This window comes from Martes martes (genome assembly GCF_963455335.1).
Source record: "Martes martes genome assembly, chromosome: 3".
Classification (NCBI taxonomy): domain Eukaryota; kingdom Metazoa; phylum Chordata; class Mammalia; order Carnivora; family Mustelidae; genus Martes; species Martes martes.
In genome coordinates, this window is record NC_137890.1 from 122,140,342 (window position 1) to 122,159,070 (window position 18,729).

At 37.1% G+C, this 18,729-nt stretch overlaps 1 protein-coding gene across 3 annotated transcripts in view; it reads left to right on the forward strand.

Annotated features, from left to right (window-relative positions):
- ZNF385B (zinc finger protein 385B) overlaps nt 1-18,729 on the forward strand; it is a gene marked incomplete at its 5' end in the record, with an annotated part of 302,804 nt that overhangs the window by 214,529 nt on the left and 69,546 nt on the right. For all 3 annotated transcript variants that reach the window (XM_080798477.1, XM_080798479.1, XM_080798478.1), the window contains one exon: nt 3,647-3,789. In XM_080798477.1, the coding sequence (XP_080654603.1) occupies nt 3,647-3,789 (143 nt within the window). The remainder of the gene's footprint in view (nt 1-3,646; nt 3,790-18,729) is intronic.

An 18,729-nucleotide genomic window follows, 5' to 3' on the forward strand; every position in this document is an offset into this window, starting at 1 on the left:
ACATAATGTTGCCGAATAGTTCATACGAAGACCAAGGATGGTCCTGTCCCATGAGCATAGCAATGTAAAAGATACATTGTATCATGCTTTTATATTTTCAACTCTTTCTTTTCTCTCAGCAAGTTTGAAAGATACTAAGCATTTTCTTGCAGGGTACAATGTATTCTGGACAAATTTCTGCTTGTACTTCCTACCAACTTTTGGGCATCCCAAGGTGAGGAGAAATGTTTCCCAGCAGCAGGAGTAGCAGCAAAATCTGAAATAAGGTGACAAGAGGCATTAAAGCTTAACCTACTTTGGGGTGAGGGGGGGAGCACTTTATCGCCATTCATGTCTCATTTGCACAAACTTCCTTTGAAGCAATGAGTTTGGGTGAAATGACATGAAAAAGCAGGTTTTAAAAAGTGAAACAGCAAGGTTGAGGTGAGGGGAATTGATGAAAGCAGTTTATATTTATTCAGGAGCTCTACCAGTACTTTAAAACAATCTGTGTTTAACATGGCAAATTGTCTGTCATTAAAATGCTAATGAATGGTAAACAGCTGCTAAGTTTTTATGCTAATGAATGGTGGCAGCTAAGTAGTTCTCAAGCCTTGTCTTTATTAGCATAGATATTTGATTGGGTAAAGGGGATCATTGTGCATTCTGACCTTTGTTGATGGAGCAATCTGTTTGTCAAGTTCCATGTTGCAGTATGTTTGATTTGAGTTTGTTAGTACAAAATGAGTCTTGCCAGGCGTTCCAGTACCTTGTACTATGTGGGCTTAAAGAAAGAATTTTGCTTTTGGTCGGGGGAGACCCATGATGGCAAAAGAATTTGTCCATCAGGCTGCTTTAAGTAGAATAATTTTGTATACTTTTTGGACTTTAGACTTCTGACAATTATAGTAATTGTGAGTTGTAAAAGGCCATCGATTTAAAATTAGAATATCTTTTTTTCAATTTAGCTAAGATTTCACAGGAAAGCTTTTAAAATAAAGATTTTAATAAGTGCTTCCGCAACATCGAAATACTGACTTAATGTAAAATCTTGGATCTCCAAGCTCTGAAGTTAGCAATGAATGTAACATTACCTAATTAGAAGAAAAATGTGTAATTAAATACAGGGTGGTTATGTGAATGCCAGGCTGAGATCAGAGTATTTACTCTGGCATCAGAAAAAAACATTACTGTTTAATCTATACTTTCAGTTGATTCTATTTTTGCTAAGTCCTCCTCCATATTCCCTAATGGATGGATGGGGCTGACCTAAAGACTTGCCATTACAGATAAATGTTTTAGATGCCTTTTTCTTTTTTTTTTTTTTTTCTGTTTTGAGGATCAATGTAAATGAGGCATGAGAGTCCATTAAACACTATTACTAATAATGTTCTGGAATGATTTGAAATATAATGCAGTTTATTAAAGAAATCCATTATTCAAAAAATATATCATCGAAAGAGAAATTTTAATTACTCTGGAAAACTGTGTGAGAACAGTGGAGGAAATTTTAATAGTTGGACCATTTTCCCATACTGTTTATTTCTCCTTGAAGTCAGTGGGAGATTTTCGGCATATAATTATTTGTGGTCCTATATAGACATGCTGGGAAAATTGGAACCCTCGTACACTGCTTGGTACTATAAAATGTTTCGGCCATTTTGTAAAACAGTCTGAAAATTCTCAAAAGGTTAAACTATATGATTACCATACAACCCAACAGTCCCCAATTCTACTCTTGGGTATATCCCTAAGGGAACTGAAACTATATCTCCACACGAAAATTTACAGACAAATGTTCATAACAGCATTATCCAAAATAACACCAGCATGGTAACAACCCAAATGCCCATCAACTGATGAATGAATAAGGAAAAGTGTTTACATCTACAATGGAATATTATTCAGCCTTAAAAAGGAATGAAATTCTCATACATGCTATAACATGGATGAGCCTTGAAAGCTTTATGCCAAGTGAAAAAAACCTGTCATGAAAGAACCCATATTGTTCGACTTCATTTATTTATTTATTTATTTTAAGGATTTTATTTATTTATTTGCCAGAGAGAGCACAAGTAGGCAGAGTAGGAGGCAGAGGGAGAGGGAGAAGCAGACTCCTCACTGAGCAGGGAGCCTGATGTGGGGTTGGGTCCCAGGACCCTGGATCATGACCTGGGCCGAAGGCAGATGTTTAACTGACTGAACCACCCAGGCGCCCCTCTTTGACTTCATTTAAATGAAATTTCCATAATAGGGGCACTTGGGTGACTCATTCAGTTGAGCGGCCAACTCTTGGTTTCAGCTCAGGTCATGATCTCATGGTAGTGAGAGAGAGCCCTATGTCAGGCTCCACACCTAGCCCAGAATCTGCTTCAGATTCCCTCTCTCCCTCTCCCTCACCCCTCAGCCCCTGCTCCTGTACAGACACATGCTTTCTCTCAAGTAAATAAATAAAATCTTTAAAAACAACTTTAAAAAAAATGAAATGTCCATTATAGACAAACCCAGAAACAAAGTAGATTAGCGGTTGCCAGGAGGTGGGGGTGTTGAGAGGAAATAGGGAATGACTGTTAATGGGCGTGGAATTTCTTTTAGGGATTGTGAAAATGCTCTGAATTGATTGTGGTAACGTGCACAACTCTGTGGATATGCTAAAAACCGTGGAATTGTACACTTTAAGTGGTAGAATTGTCTGGTACATGAATTATATCTCAGTAAAGTTATTACATTTAAAAAGGCGGGGGGGCACACCAGAGCCTGTCTCCCAGAGGGCCATCTGTACCAGCAGCTACTTACTTGCAGTAGACGGAGGCTTCAGAAGAAGATGCTTGCTGCCAAGGAGGAGTGCTTTAAATCTCCCATACATGGGTTAGCCCAGATTCCTAAAGAGATGACAGCTAATATGATTGTTAAAAAGGGGTAATTGATACCCTAATACAAATTTCATTAGAATTCAAGTTGGAGACAAGTATTTGAGTTTCTGTCCTAACTTCTCCCTGTCCCCCAGTACCCTGCCCCACCTGAGCAGTAATCACTCCCTTTAGCAGTAATCACTCCTTCAAGCTACTCCCAACTACCCAATGTCTAGACTACTTATTTCCCGCAAAGTAAGGGCAACTTTCAGTTTGTTTTTTTTTTTTTTAGAGATAAAATTGTTTGAGTCATAATTTTCTTGGGAGCAGGCAGTGACTGTGAGTCCAAGGTTTTTTCCCCTTGTAAAAACCCTATAATTATCTCTGATTTGCATAAAACATGCCTACCAGCCATTCAATAACTCTGAATAGTAAAGAGCATCTGGCTGCAAGAGGCCCCTCCCCTGGGCTCTCCTACATTTTTGGCCAGTCTGAGACAATGGTTGAACAACAGGATGATCTCATTCTGCCCCACCTGCCAGCAGGATCCGTGTACTACGCACCCCCTGCCGGGTCTGAGCAGCCCCTGGCCTTGCCATCGGGAAGTATTCTGCATCACTGTCTTACATCATGAGCAAGAAGACCCTTTTTAACCGAATTTTCTCCTCCAGTGCTTTTGGCTTACTTTCAGCATAACTCCCTCGCTCTCAGGTCCTGTTTTTGCAGCTCAGCAGTCCTGTTTTTTGCAGGGTAGGTTGGGGAGGGAGATGGATATGAGCAAAAGATTGAATTCCTTTTTGTTTTGTCCTTGGCAGGCAGTACATGCCACACTACTCCACTTCCTGCTCTCGTGCGCACACCTACCCTGATGATGCAGCCTTCACTGGATATCAAACCATTTATGTCTTTTCCAGTGGACAGTAGTTCTGCTGTTGGGCTCTTTCCAAATTTTAACACAGTGAGTAAATGCACTTTTCTTTTATTTGTGTCCTCCCCAATCCCTTTCATTACAGTTGTGAATAGGTAGTAGATGTAGCCTGTTTCCAAAGTGTGTAATTTTAGACCTTATTTTGGTTACGCCGATCAGCTGTATTATGGAAGACAATCCTCCCATGGGAGTTGGTCCAAACAAGAGCAAGCATATTTATTTTACAAATATTTCCCCAAGTGACTTTTCAGCTTTGTCTTTGAGCAATTTTGTAGACTTCAGTGGCTTGAGAACCCATATTATATCTGGGGTGCTGTTCAAATGCTCAATTTAGAGATAGCAAGCCACACTGATTTTGTTTTCCCTACTTCTGGAAAAAAAGCATATTCTTTGACTACCTGGATACACTTTTATTTGGGACGTATTTTAGGTCTTATACAAACAGAATTTTTATTGGGAAGGTATTGTGGGTTATACGAATGTGACTCTCTTATTTAAAAAAAAAAAAAACTCATTTTACATCTACGTATCAATTGTGCGATATTTTGACATTCCCTTGAAAACGTACAATAAATATTGGTGCCTCACCTATAATTGCCAATGTTCTTCATTCGGGTCAGCTGAAAGACATTTGGAGGCATGCCAGGTGGAGCATGACACTTTTCACCAATAGAATTCAGTATAAAATCAGTCCACAGCCAAACGCTAAGCTTGTAGGAAGAGAAACGGTTAAACAGCTCAGGTGATTGTATGAATTATTTGTTTAGTCAATAAATGCAGTCAGTTGGGGCATGATGGTCTACAGGAGTGATACAGCATTATAGAAGCTGCCGTCATCAAGCAAAAGAATTGCATTATCCACACCACCAGACAGTGGGCTCTGAAGCACTGCCAAATGTTCCCTTTTGCCAACTTATCTTCTGTACGAAGTGAAACAGAAAGAGGATTTTTCCTCAAGGGCTGTAAATAGAATCTGCTGACAGGCCTTCTGTCATGGCTTAGTGTTGCAAGGTAATTAGGGGGTAGGGGGTCAGCCAACTTTTTAAGGAGCCCTGACTTTGACTTAATGAATAAACAGTTGAATGTCTTTGTCTTTTCTGGGTTTTTCAAAGACAAGTCAAACAGAAAAAAAGAAAGAAAAAAAAAAAAGAAAGAAAGGCATAAACAGGTGAGCACCGTTTCTAGAGCAGCGGAGCAGCTCAGTGAGAGAAGTCATGCCCGCCCTGATCACGTGAATCCATCAGGCGTGACCACCCAAAACTCATCGTGCCATTTCAGAAAACTTGAACTCAAGTGTGCCTGTTTTATCCTCTACCGAAATGTGGGTGATACATTCCAAACGCAACTGAATTAAGCTATTTGTCTTCAAACACTTACTAGGTGTTTGTATTTTGATTAATGTGTATTTGGGAGACAGCATTTTTAGCCACAGCCGGGGCCTGGGGGCCTGGCCACTGTCGGGAAGCAGCACTGATGATGTGGGAGGCATGAATGGCTCCTGCTGCAGTTCATTGTTTTTAACACAAATAATAATACATGGATGCTTATTTCAAAGATTCGAATAAAACATTAACATTCAAAGCAAAATGTGTGAGTCACCATTACCTGCCCCTGTGTACTTGTTTATTCCCTTCATTAGCAGAAAGTACCCCATATCCATGCCTCTCTCCCCCTTCTAGAAGTATGTTATGTGCATACTTAACAGGAACCTGATCACTGTTGTCTTTTTAAGCTTCGATGGGATGATCTGCACTATTCTCTAAGTTACTTTTTTCTTTTTTTTCTAAGTTACTTTTTTCAACTATCAAGATGTCATATATATATACATATATATATATATGTATATATATCTGTTTTTAAGAGCTTTAAGAAATGGAAAGAGTGTCTCATAATTTTTTTTAGGTAAAAATACAGTTTCATAATGGTTTGCTAATGTTGTATAGCTGATAGATACACTAACTGGCCTATTTGTTTATAGTAACTATATGAAATATTTGAGAAAACCCAAAGAATAATTCTAATAAAAATTAATTTTTTTCTTCTTGGAAGAAAATAAACTTGTAATTTTTACATGAAAATACTCTTGGTTAAGGAGAAGAATATAGCAAAGAACTACATGAAATAATCATTTTACTCTCTATATTACATTAGATTATATTATATCCAAGCCATTTGGTGAAGGGAGAACACATCTCGTAGTATACTAAAAATTAAATCATTGCAAGTAGGACCCTCTATCATCTGGTAAATAAATGAATTTTTAGGATCATTGGGTTACCTATGATTTTGCACTGAGTTACCATTTGGATTACTCTAAACCTTTTCCTATAGACTTTTCTATCCCAGTGTCTAAATCGTCTAGTAGATTTCCTAGGACAATTTCATTAAAGTCATTGTCCACATTTTTCTAGAAAAACATTTTTATATCACTAATAATAATTATACTAGATCATTATAGATTTGTGATGTTTTATATCCCTGAAAGAACACAAGTCTTAGAACATTTTAGTAGACCATGTCATTTCTCCTGTCTAGAGGAGGAGAGAGAGTTAGTAAAGAAAGAACTGAGACTTGAATTAGAATCTCCTACCTTAAGGGGCACCTGGCTGACTCAGGCAGTTGAGCTTCTACTGTTGATCTCAGGTTTGTAAGTTCGAGCCCCCTCCCGTTGGGTAGAGATTACTTAAAAATAAAATCTTTTTAAAAAAAAAATCTCCTAACTTTCAAACTCATGTTCTGTGTCATCCATGCCTTTGGTTCTTTTGGTCCATGTTACCTACCACATCACTCAGTATGAACAAAGCTCAATGAGAAATCTTTTGTGTTCTTTTCTGGAAGCATGGTAGGCAATTTTCAGCAGAATCGTTAAGTAGAAAGGGAAAGAATTTTTTGAATATGTAAAATGGAGCACTACAAACAGTATCTTTGAGGCAGAATATATTTTAAAAAGTTAAAATTTCTTGTTAGCAAATTTTAAAGGTATTCTCTATTCAAGAGTCCACTTATTCTTTGAAAAGCAAGGTGAATGTCATTATAATCACTTTACTTTTAACCAAGAATAATATTAGCAAATATATGAAATAAGAAGTATTTTAACTCATAATTATTATCAGAAGACTAGAAACACTATATTCCAATACCATATCTGACAGTTTGGGAATTTTGAGGTTTTGTTTTAAGTGGATTTTTAAAATACCTATAAAGTAAAAGTTTCCTCCTGTTTTTGTAGTGGAGTATGATAACGTTACATGAGAATTATAGCAAGACTGAAAAATAGGATTCTGTCATATTCCAAAACAGAATACATGCTTGTTCTATACTAAATTATACACAATGAAGAGATAAGCTTCACATTCTTCATTCAGTGGCTGTCTTGTCTTCTACTCCACAACTGACAGAATCTCTCTCACTGATTATATGTGAACCATAAGCATATAATTCAAGACACTGTCCAAGCAGACTTCCAAAGAGGGAAGTCTGGAGTTTAGGGAAGATGGAGTTTGGGTCACTGAGAATTTATGGTGGGCTCTAGGTCAAAGATGGGTATCTGAAGAACGGTGATGTGAACTCTGCCCTCCAGCAGTTTTATCTTACCAAGGGGCTGTTTTGAGACGATTACAGGTAAAAGACTCTGCAAACCAAAACCTAAGTTTTTAAAGATCTCAACTTCTGTATCCACAGCCCAATAGGGCTTCTTCACCTGACTACCCACTAAGGCTCCCTCACTCCCACCATGGCCGCCCACCTTCAACTCTTTGTCGTTCAGAGCCCAACTTAGGTATCACCTCCCGCACATAAAGTTTTCTGTGACTTTCAAGTCTGAATCAAGTGCCAGGTCTCTGTATTTCCACAGTACTCCCAGATTCCTCTGTGATGGCAGTTGTCACACCATAATCCCGTCACCTGATTACTGTATTCGCTAGAATGCCAGACCCTGGAGAGCAGGGCCTGTAGCTTGTTCGTCTTCCTATGCCTGGTGGCCCAGGACCTCAATAAAACCTTTCTGGTGGGAAGGAGAAACGGAGGGAGGAAAGAGCCCCAGTTTTTTGTTTTCAATGTACATGTTCTGCCACCGAGCAAAGGAAATACCAACATTTCTGAGCCCTTTCTAAGCACAAGGCGATAAGCCCAAGTGTTCACTTTTTTTTTATTTTCCTGAGAACTGTCATCTTTTTTTCACCTGTGGGCAATACTTATTTACAACCTTTTCTGCAGCTATAGTTCCGGCTTTCTCTGTGTGGATGGTGTGGAAGCTTTGCAAATATCTCTTACATTTCTTATCTTCGGTCCTATTCTTAAGTGCGGTTAGTTTAAAGGGAAAGTTACTCATTCCTGGATTTTATTGAAAACATACGCACTGGGGTGCCTGGGTGGCTCAGTGGGTTAAGCCGCTGCCTTCAGCTCAGGTCATGATCTCAGGGTCCTGGGATCGAGTCCCACATTGGGCTCTCTGCTCGGCAGGGAGCCTGCTTCCCTCTCTCTCTCTCTGCCTGCCTCTCTGTCTACTTGTGATCTCTCTCTGTCAAATAAATAAATAAAATCTTTAAAAAAAAAAAAGAAAATATATGCACTGAAGAGTACTGGGTTTGAGGAAGAGGATAAACAAAATAAACAAACGAAAATACTCTGGTGCCCAAGAAACTTAAAAGAAATTGAATAAAAGACTGGAAAAGGCAAGATAACAAAACCCAAGAAATATAGGCAAAGTGAAAATAGTAACTGAATTTATAGTGTTAAGGAAAAGCCAGAAAGAATGATTTTTTGGTAACCCAGTAGAGCTATTTTCACCATTTTATTTTTCACTTTATTTAGATTCACCAAATGCCTCATAGTCATCCTTTAATTACTGTACATAATGTTTTGGTAGGTACCAGATTATACACAATTGTTTCTCCTATTAGAATTAGAATTTCTCATATCCTTTAATATGGTTCCAATCTTTATCTTCATTCAATGCAGATAATACTTGGTGTTTAATATTTGGTGTTTAACAACCACAGTAGTACTTGGTGCTTAGTTAACTGTACGAAGAGACAGCTTCAGAATTGAAATAAATTGCATACTTAGCAGGGTGGATAGCATCAGCTTAGTATGATAAAATAAGGCCATGGGCGCCTGGGTGACTCATTCGGTTAAGTGTCTGCCTTTGGCTCAGGTCATGAGCTCAGCGTCTGGAAATCAAGTCCCGCATCTGGCTCTCTACTCAGAGGGGAGTCTGCTTCTCCTTCTCCCTCTGCCTGTGCTCCCCCTGCTTGTGCTCTCTCTCTCTCTCTCTAATGATTAAATAAAATCTTTAAAAATAAAATAAAGTAAGTCCCTTTAGAAGATATATCTACATACATACTGTTATGGACCAAATATTTGTGTCCTCTTTCCCAGATTCATATTTTAGAGCCCTAACACCTGCAGATAGTATTCAGAGATGGGGTCTTTGAGAGGTGTTTAGGGTTAGATGAGGTCATGAGGGTGAGGCCCTCCTAATGGGATTAGTGCACTTAGAAGGAGAGACCACAGAGAGCTTTCTGTGTCTCCATCATGTGCAGATATAGCAAGAACGCAGCCATCTGCAAGCCAGGAAGAGAGCTCTCATCAGAATCTGATGATACTGGGACGCAGATCTCAGCTGCCACAATCATGATCAAATCTATGTCTGCTGTTGAAACCACCCAGTCTATGGTATCTTGTTACGGCAGCCCGAACAGACTAAGACCGTTATCCAACCTATATATTGTATGTGACAATAAGTAGGTCAAGTTTCTTTTTAACAGCCACATATGGGGAACATGCACAGATGTATTTGCGTGACCCTCTGGAGCTATAGATATGATCCAGAGTCGCCTTGAGACCACAGTCACCTATCAATTTCTCCGCTAATCAGCAGATACTTCCCCTGCTTACTATTTCAGATGTCTTCCTGAGTCCTGCCTTATTTATGCAACTGCTCCGGACACGATAGAGGTCACTGCTGCTTTATTGTAAGAGGCTCAGCAATCTTGGTTCTGTGAAAAATAATCTGATTTTTACTACATCCCTTGAAATTAATTTCTCCTGACACATAAACAAATATGTGGAACAGAATAAAGATTATTTCTGAGTATAAAATCCAAAATCACTATATGACTCTGAATCATCCATGACAATCTGTGAAATGATCTGTATGTCTACTATTTTTCATTCTAAACTCTTTGAGATTCTGGATTATTCATAGTTTGACAATTTCAATGAATATTTAAAATGTTTCCTGTACCAAAAATAATAATATAGTTATAATATATTTATCAAGGAGGTACAAAATAAAGAAATTGAGAATCAAAATCATATTTACTTCACTAGTAACTCATACCATGTGTCTCATGAGAGGTCACTGTAAGGAAACCTGAAGTGAGCCAAAACGTTTAACTTTTTAATCTGTCTTTAATACCTTTGCTACCTAATGAAGTCTTTATTTAAACATGTGGATACATACTTCCCTTTTACTTGATTTTTTTTAAATTTGATTTAAATAAAATACTTTACTTCTGCTAATGCACCTAATTGTGAATTTTTGCTATTTGAGGCTTCTTTTTTACTCTTGTAATGATTTGCTGTCATTAAGAAGTTATATGTTCCTTGTTTCCTAGGATATTAATATGTCCAGCTACTTGAAATGATACATTTATCCAAAAGAAAAAAAAAAGTAAAATAGAGATAAAATAAAATAAATAAAAATAAAATAAAAAAGAGGATAGGGCTGAATTTTTATTTTCATGATATGCTTAAGATATATTGAAGGATCTTATTCTTCTGTATGTCCTAAAGAAATGTATATTAAAATATGCCAAGTTGAAATTTTCCATGGTTACTGAAATTTCTTTGGAGATGATGGTCTGTTATTGGATTTTAAAAAATCAACAGCAACCCCCTAGGTTATTAGAAAAAAAAAATATGTATAGGAATCCATCTTTGAAATGTGGTACAAAACTAATGAAGATTTTTGTACAGATATTTAAGCATAGATTCCTGCCTGGAAATTTTTTCATCCCTATTCAATATGACAGAGAAAAATTATGTAAACATGACCTGGGAGGAAAAAAGAAACTGTATAGTGACCATCTGTACTATTGTCTCCCTCTTCTCTTCAAACTACAAACATATCTTTTTAAAATTTGTCATGTCCTTTGCCTTATTGAAAAGTCTCAGGGTTTGCCTATTACAGACTTTGTGTTCAGCTCTCCTTTTCTCTATGTACTATTGAAATCCTTTTAGAATATGTGGATATTATTTATATGGTACGTATGTGTGTATGTGTGTGTGCATGTGTATTTATATAATGTATGGTCATACACCTTCTCTCTCCCTAAATAAATTATTTGTGCATGGCATCTAGGAAAAGGCATTCATTCACAACCTCTTACTGAATGTCCTCACATGCCAGTCATTGTGCTAAGAAAGGGGTTATAATGAATAAGACAGAATCTGCTCACTGTCTGACATTACTACTTCCTCTTGTGTAATTCACCGTAATGTAATAGAGAATACTGTTCATAATCAATAGTCAGTTCAGTTGATTAAACTGCCAAGAAACATAGATTAAGACTTTGATGGGCCCTTATGCAGTAAAGGAACACAAGGTTTGAGAAGCCTGTGAAAAGAGGCATCTATAGTCCCCCCATGCTCTGTCCTCTCGCATGTCTATTTCATTATCCCAGTCTCAACCTTGCATGGCTCTGGAGCCTCATCTTCAGTGCTAGAGTTTCAAGGATTATGTGTACTTGGAGGGCACATGAGATTTTCTGGCGAGACAGGTCTTCAGTCTTGGCACTGTCCCAGGTCAGCATTTTTCAAGAGCAGAGTCAACTTGGAAAAAGTGTCTGTGTCAGGCCATCTTCTTAAAATAATTTACCATCTTCTTAAAATAATTCTTAAAATTGTTCTTACCAGTTAATTCAAAGAAGAAACCAACAACAACCTTGTTCTTAGTTTCTCTTAGTGACCAATTCTTCATGTGCCAGTGGTCAAGTAAGGGAGCTTCATAAATATAAGAAGTAACAAAATATTATTGTGCAAAACATTCCTACAGCCCAAAAAGGTATTTCTAAATTGATCAATCAATAAACATTAATTGATGGTGCTGTTTTCTGAAAAACTTCTATCAAAAATTTGGGAATCCAGCCAATAGCACAGACTGTGTGCTTTTTCCCCTCCTATCTCTCGAGGTTCTTATATTCAGAATTAGGTTTCAAATCTTTTGGGGGAAGGAAAAACATGTTTTGGAATCTTCCAATCCCTTTTCTTTCAGAATTGTCATTGAGGGTGCTAAAGAAGAATTGGAGTGCTATTGAGCAATCTGTGAAATTTCAACATCTTTGTGGAACCACATAGGAATCTTGGAAAAATGCTTTTTTCACAGATTCAGCTGTCAATTTGATTTTTATACCTTCCTTTTTGTGTTCTGATGCTTAAAATAGGATGGGAAAAACTTAAATTATATGAACAACACCTTATTTTCATGGAATTCTAGTATCAGAAGGTTTTAGCATATTTTAAAGATTCTACAATTAATCCTTTTAACATACCCACATATGAAAATAGGCTACATGTGTCACTGTTGCACCCTTTTTGCAAAATGGAAGATTGAAGAATGTAATCCAGTCTTCACACTTCTTCCAGTAAACAGCTCTGCCACTGAAAAGGGAAAAAAGCTAAGTATCAGACAAGCAAGAGCAGTCTCCATCCTGACATATCTTGAATTGAAATGTGTCTGTTTCTAACAGGTTGTTCAAGTAGTACATATTTTTTTAAATACCCAATAAATCCTTGCAGGACCTAAAGTCAGATTGAAAAAGTCTCCTTTGCAGTGTGTTCTATTTATTTTTTTAATTTAATTTTTTAAGATTTTATTTTTAAGTAATCTGTATACCTAACATGTGGTTCGAACCCATCACCCCAAGATCAAGAGTCACATAATGTATCATTTGAGCCAGCTGGGCATCCCTGCAGTGTATTCTATTTAGAAGATAGAATTGTCTTGTCAGTCTCATCCTTTTTTCTTATTGTGAGCAGTTTCTGCAACCAAATAAAGATCTGAGTATTGTAGTAGAAAAGATAGCTGATCTCTTTCACAGGTTTATGATTTACAATAATTATAGGTGTACATAAAGTCTCCAATAATTAAAAATATGTTTCTGGGTCTAATTTAGTTGATTTTTTTTATGTAGATACCAAACATCCACAATATGTAAATTGATTCTTTGTCGTAATAGTATCAAACCCCAAAATCTTCATTTCCCAAAAATGAGCTAAAACTATTAGATGCTGATATTATTAGTAATAGCCACTATCACATGGTATATACTTAATTTTCAACTTTTGAAGTATTTAGCTTCTAAAGAGGTGGTGGCATTTACTTAGTCACTCATTCATCTGTCATATCCCACCTCCTCCCCAAAGCCACTTGGAACGTTCTTTTTGATCTCAGAGAGGTAATTCTGCTTGCATTGTTCCAAAGTAAGCCTCTAACAGTCCTACATGGTCTTGACTCTGCTTCATGCCCCCTAGAGAAGCAGGAGTCAGAATGGAGGAGGGAAGAAGGAAGAGTGATCTACTGCACTGGGAAGGGAAAGGGCACTGGACTGGGACCCATGACACCGGTATCTACATTCATTTTCTTTGATCTTGAGAAAGTCATTTAGTTCTACTTTTCCTCATTTTACAACTAGAGTTAATATATGTTCATAATCCTTATCATTATATCATGAAAATTTGGGCTTATTTTGTTTATGGAGGATTGAAGATATGACTGAATATTTAGAAAACTTCTGAAATGTGGTACGAGTTCTGTGAAAAAAATCATAACTATAAAACATATCACCGTATTATTTCTTTAAAGATTTTATTTTGAAGTAGTCTCCACTCAGTGTGGGGCTAGAACTCACAACCCCAAGATGAAGTCTTATGCTTTCTGGACTGAGCCACCAGGCATGCCAGCATATCACCATATTGTTGTCTTGAACAATTCACAATTTCCATGAATACCAAATGAGATCATGTTTAAGAAAGTACACTTAAAATAGCAAACCTCGATTTTTATAAATAAAATTAATATTCTTATTAATATGTCTATTCCCTTTATCTCATCTTCCTAGCCAATTACCTTAAATAAACCAAGTTATATTTATCACTGGGCTGGTTTTGTGCATTTGAGCAATCCTAATTCAGGTAGATGCTAAGGATATATACATGGCTAAGACCTGGTTCTTGACTTTCAGACATTTATACTGTTTAAAGTAGTTCTGCCCGCTACTAAGCAGGTACTCTATTTAAGTTAGCTGAATGAGTTAGTAGTGGGGCATGCTTAAAGATCAGAATTACCTGGCTATCTAAAAGCAATGAAAAGAGTCTACAACTGAATTTGGAGCAGGGCTGGGGAGAGGGTATAGAACGAAGGCGGGGAATAACCACACTGGTTTGGCTGAATTCCGTTTTGCCCGTTTACCTTCAATAGTATTTAGGTTATGATAAAGATATTTCAAACCTGAAAGCTGTGCACTTATGAAACATTGTCATTGACTACTAACATGTAATAGTGTTTTCTGTTATATTTTAAAATATAGTTGACTGGATGGGTCAGTCAGTTAAGAGTCTGCTTTCAACTCAGGTCATGATCCCAGGAGCTTGGCATCCAACCCTGCACTGGGCTCCCTGCTTAGCAAAGGGTCTGCTTCTCCCTTTCTGTCTCCCTCTGCCTCTCCCCCTGCTTATGTTCATACTTTCTCTCTCAAATAAATAAATAGAATCTTTTAAAAATAAAATAAAATACAGTTGACTTCCAAACATGGAACCTTTATTCTCACATTATTCTTTCTACTAGCAGTAGTTAACATAACAATTAAAAAAGATTTTAAACCCATTAATAGAAGCCAATATATTAAATTATCCTTCATGTATTGATAATGGAAATGTATTCTAAAAATTCTTTGGACTTCTGACTGCTAGAGATCTCCATTTACCCTGCCTCCCCCTTTTTTCCTGAATTTCATTTGCCAGTTGTAGAAGAAGGATCCGCTTAACCTGTGTTCTGAGCAGTGACATCTAACTGTAGATTTGATGCTTACTCAAAAAGAGATGAGTAGTTTTATATCCTACCCCAAAATATTAAATAGACATTAACAGTATGCACATATGTATGAAAACTATTTTTTTCTCAGAAAAAACAAATATCAGAACAAATAAAACCTTAAAAATTATATAAGCTGAGATAATCATAGTTACAGAGCTATTAGGAACAGCAATGAAATATATCCATCTTTAAACCTCTAGGAGGAGAAAAAAGTTTTAAAACAGATATATTTTCAATCAATTCCTTCATAAAAGAACTCTCTGGAAAAACAGCCTGTAGCATATAGCTCATCACTCCTTGTGCAATCAGACATCCCATTGTCTTCAGAGGGAGAGCTGCTGCCTTACAGGCCTGGCCCCTTTAATGGATGAGTAGCTTCTGAAGAAGCATTGTGACATCCAGAGGCACAGGTCTTTGAAGCGACAGTTCTGGGGAGCCATCAGTTCTTCACAGAGCAAGAGTTATATCAGAATTTCCTGGGAATCGGTCATCACAGGAAATTATCAGCAATTCATGGACTTTCCTTTTTGCGTTTGCTTCGGCCTCGAGGGTAATCACAAAAGATTATAGTCTCCATTTCAGCTTTCATATCACTGAAATATTCTTCTCTGCCGAGAGCATGATTGATTTCCAGAGGCCAGCTTTTAACCCCAGCTTCAGGAGGCCAGTGGCACTGCAGTGGTTAGAGAACTGCCAACAATTGTTCTCGTGATATTGTTTGTTGTGAGGCAGAAATCTGGTGACTCCTGGCTAATTATACAAAACCTTTCAAACAGAGTGACATATGAACTTCTTGTGTTGTTACATAGAGGTATTTGTCCAATTTTAGTAAAAGTGTTAAAGTTTGAGGGAGGCAGAAAGGGTGAATAAAAATTCCAAATGAGTGTTACGAAGACTGAAGGTGCCAAGCATCCCGATAGGCTGAATTTCCAAATGGGAAACAGAAACATTTAGAAACATTTCTGAAAACCTTGATAAGGAGTAGATAGATTATAAATACAAATGGTTTTTGCTTCATAACATTCGAACTTTTTATGAATGTTCCTGAGGGATTCTGTATTTCCTAACAGCTCGCTAGGTGGTGCACGTAGGTGTTTCTCCATTGCTTGACTGGGGAGTTTTGATGAGATATCCATGGCCAAAATATGAGCAAGCTAGACACATTTTTAACGTGATGATTTCATTTACTGTATTCATTTTCCTCCTTTAGATGTTGCTGTATTCAGAATATACAGAGGCAGAAAGGGTTTTATGTATATTTGAAACAAATTTGGTGGATAAAATAGTTTCACCTGCCAGTGACTGCATTTCCTTAACAAACTCAGAAAAGAAGAAAGACAGTTCAGTTCAGACTACTTTTAATTTGAACTATAGCCTCCTTGCAGTCACCTAAAAATAATTATAAATCAAATGGATAAATGTTAAATGTCAAGCTGTACTGTTAACAGAGCCTTATTCAATAAAGCAATTATCACTGCAGAGAACAGCGTGAGGCATAATACTGAAGCTCTTTATTTTACTTTACAAGTATGGTACATTTTGTATAATATAAATGCAGAGTTGAACCAAAAATCTTTTTTTGCTGGAAGAGTATACACATATACATCCATACAAAAAGGCAGCAGCAAGATAAATATATGACGTAAAATATTTTTGATGTCACTTGTCCACAAAACCATTCAGGGACTACTTTCCTAATAAAAGCCCTAAAATGTTAAGTGTGACAAAGTAAGCTTGTAAGGAGAAGGACCAGCAGAATCAATATTGATGTAGTCATGACATCCTTGGATGGCAGTCATGGAACAGGGACAGAGGGGTGCCTGGCTGGCTCAGTTGGAAGAGTGAGCAACTCTTGACCTAGGGATTGTGGGTTTGGACCCCACGCTGGGTGTAGAGATGACATCAATAAATTAATTTAAAAAAAAGGAAACAGGGAGAGATAAAATACAAGATGCCCAGTTAAAGTCAAATTTCAGATAAACAACAAATTTTTTTTAGTATAAGAATATCCTATACAATGTTTGGCACATATGTTTACTTTTAAAAAAAGATTTGTTGTTTATCTGAAATTCAGCTTTAACTGGGCATCTTATACTCTTATTTGCAAACCTGGTGACTGTACCAAGAGATCTGGGTTCTGGGCTTAGCTGAAGAGGTTCAAGCAAGTCACTAAAATTCTCCAAATCTTTTCTCATTTTCAAGTGAGGAAGCTGGACTAAAATCGGGCTGGTGGGCGTGGGGCCTGGCCTACCAGTTGTAACCAGCATCGTTTTCAGTGTTTATTGTTTTTAATCAGGATGACTTTGGAGGCTGGGGGGCAGTTTCAGAAGCTCAGACTGAAACAAATTTAAAAACCAGTTTGAAAACATAGATGATCTCTGACATTTTACCACTGTGTAATGAGAATATGCCATGGAGAGAAGGAACTCGAGATGCTTAGGACTGGAACACTGCAGATTTGTTGTCTTGCCTTGAGCCTTGTCAGTCCTCAACTGTCAGCTTTCTTCTTAGCGCAAGGGTAAGAAACGTGGTCCTGCATCTGGGGAAAAAACATTTCATTTCCACTTTGCTTTGCAGAATAAAGAATACATCCAAACAGGCCCAGGTTCCCGCTTGCACTTCTTCTTGCCTGGTGGGGTTTTCTTTTCATCTTCTACCTTTTTAATTTGTGTCACGGACCTGTTTTGCCTCACCATCAGGATATATCTGATTCGTTACCCAACAGCCTTTCAAACTCAGCTTTGACAGAATGGTTTTGAGAGGATGTCAGTTACTGCATCTGGCTGTTTGGGAGGTGTATTGATTTTTAAATCAAGAAAGCTCAGTGCTTTCCTAGTGTCTAAGGAAGCCTATGTAACTTTTTTTTAAAGACTGTTCACCAGAACACAGACAAACATATTCTTACTTACTTGTATTTAGAGACTTTGGACCAATAACTTTTAAAGCTACATCATAAGTATCCGCAAGTAGTCTTTGGTTACTGGTATGGCTTTTTTTTTTCTCCTAAAATATGGAGAATTCTTTTTTTTTTTTTTTTAAGATATTTTTCAGACTTACTTTTGGCACTGGATTTTATGTTATGGAAATTTAATCTTGAAGACAAAGTTTTGGGGACAGTTTTCCAGTCACTATTTTAAAAACAAAAGGAAAGGTCAAGAACAAAGTGCCTGTCTTCTATCTCAGATATTAGCCGGTCCTTCCAAACTGCAGGATGGATGTACTATGATGTACTACAGAATAATTGCTTCTCATGATCTTCTCATGATCTATCCTCAGCTGAATCTCTACCTTCTTGAGTATTTTGCACATCTATTGAAAAATTGTTCTTCAGTCCGTATTCCTGAAATTTTTTTTTTATTTCACCCTGAGAAGACACAATACTAAATAACACAGGTAACAGCTGACCTGTGTAGTTTAGATTTTCTTGATGAATCCAGTTCCTGTTCCCAACACTCTGAAGCATGTACTCTAGCTTTGTTAGTGGACTTTTTTGAGGAGCAGGGGATGACATAGTTCGTTGTCAACTATGCATATCTTAGGCTGTTTTTTAAATATGACTATACCTTATTGAGAAATAGAAGTACTTTGAAGGTAGTAACTTTCCCACAAGGAAAAATATATTCATAGGATTTATCATTTTATTTCTTCTTTGCTATTAAAATTCACAGTAGAGTTAAATTCTTATTAATTTCCTAAAAGATTCCATATAGTTTTCATTTTTCTTAAAAATTTTCTGAATTTTTTTGCATTCTCTCATAAGGACATCTAACATTTTCATAAGAAATTTTTTGTTACCTTGTCTTTGACAGATGTTATAGTTCTTTCATATCTGTATGCATCCATTGGCCAAAAAATATTATAGTCATAGGAAA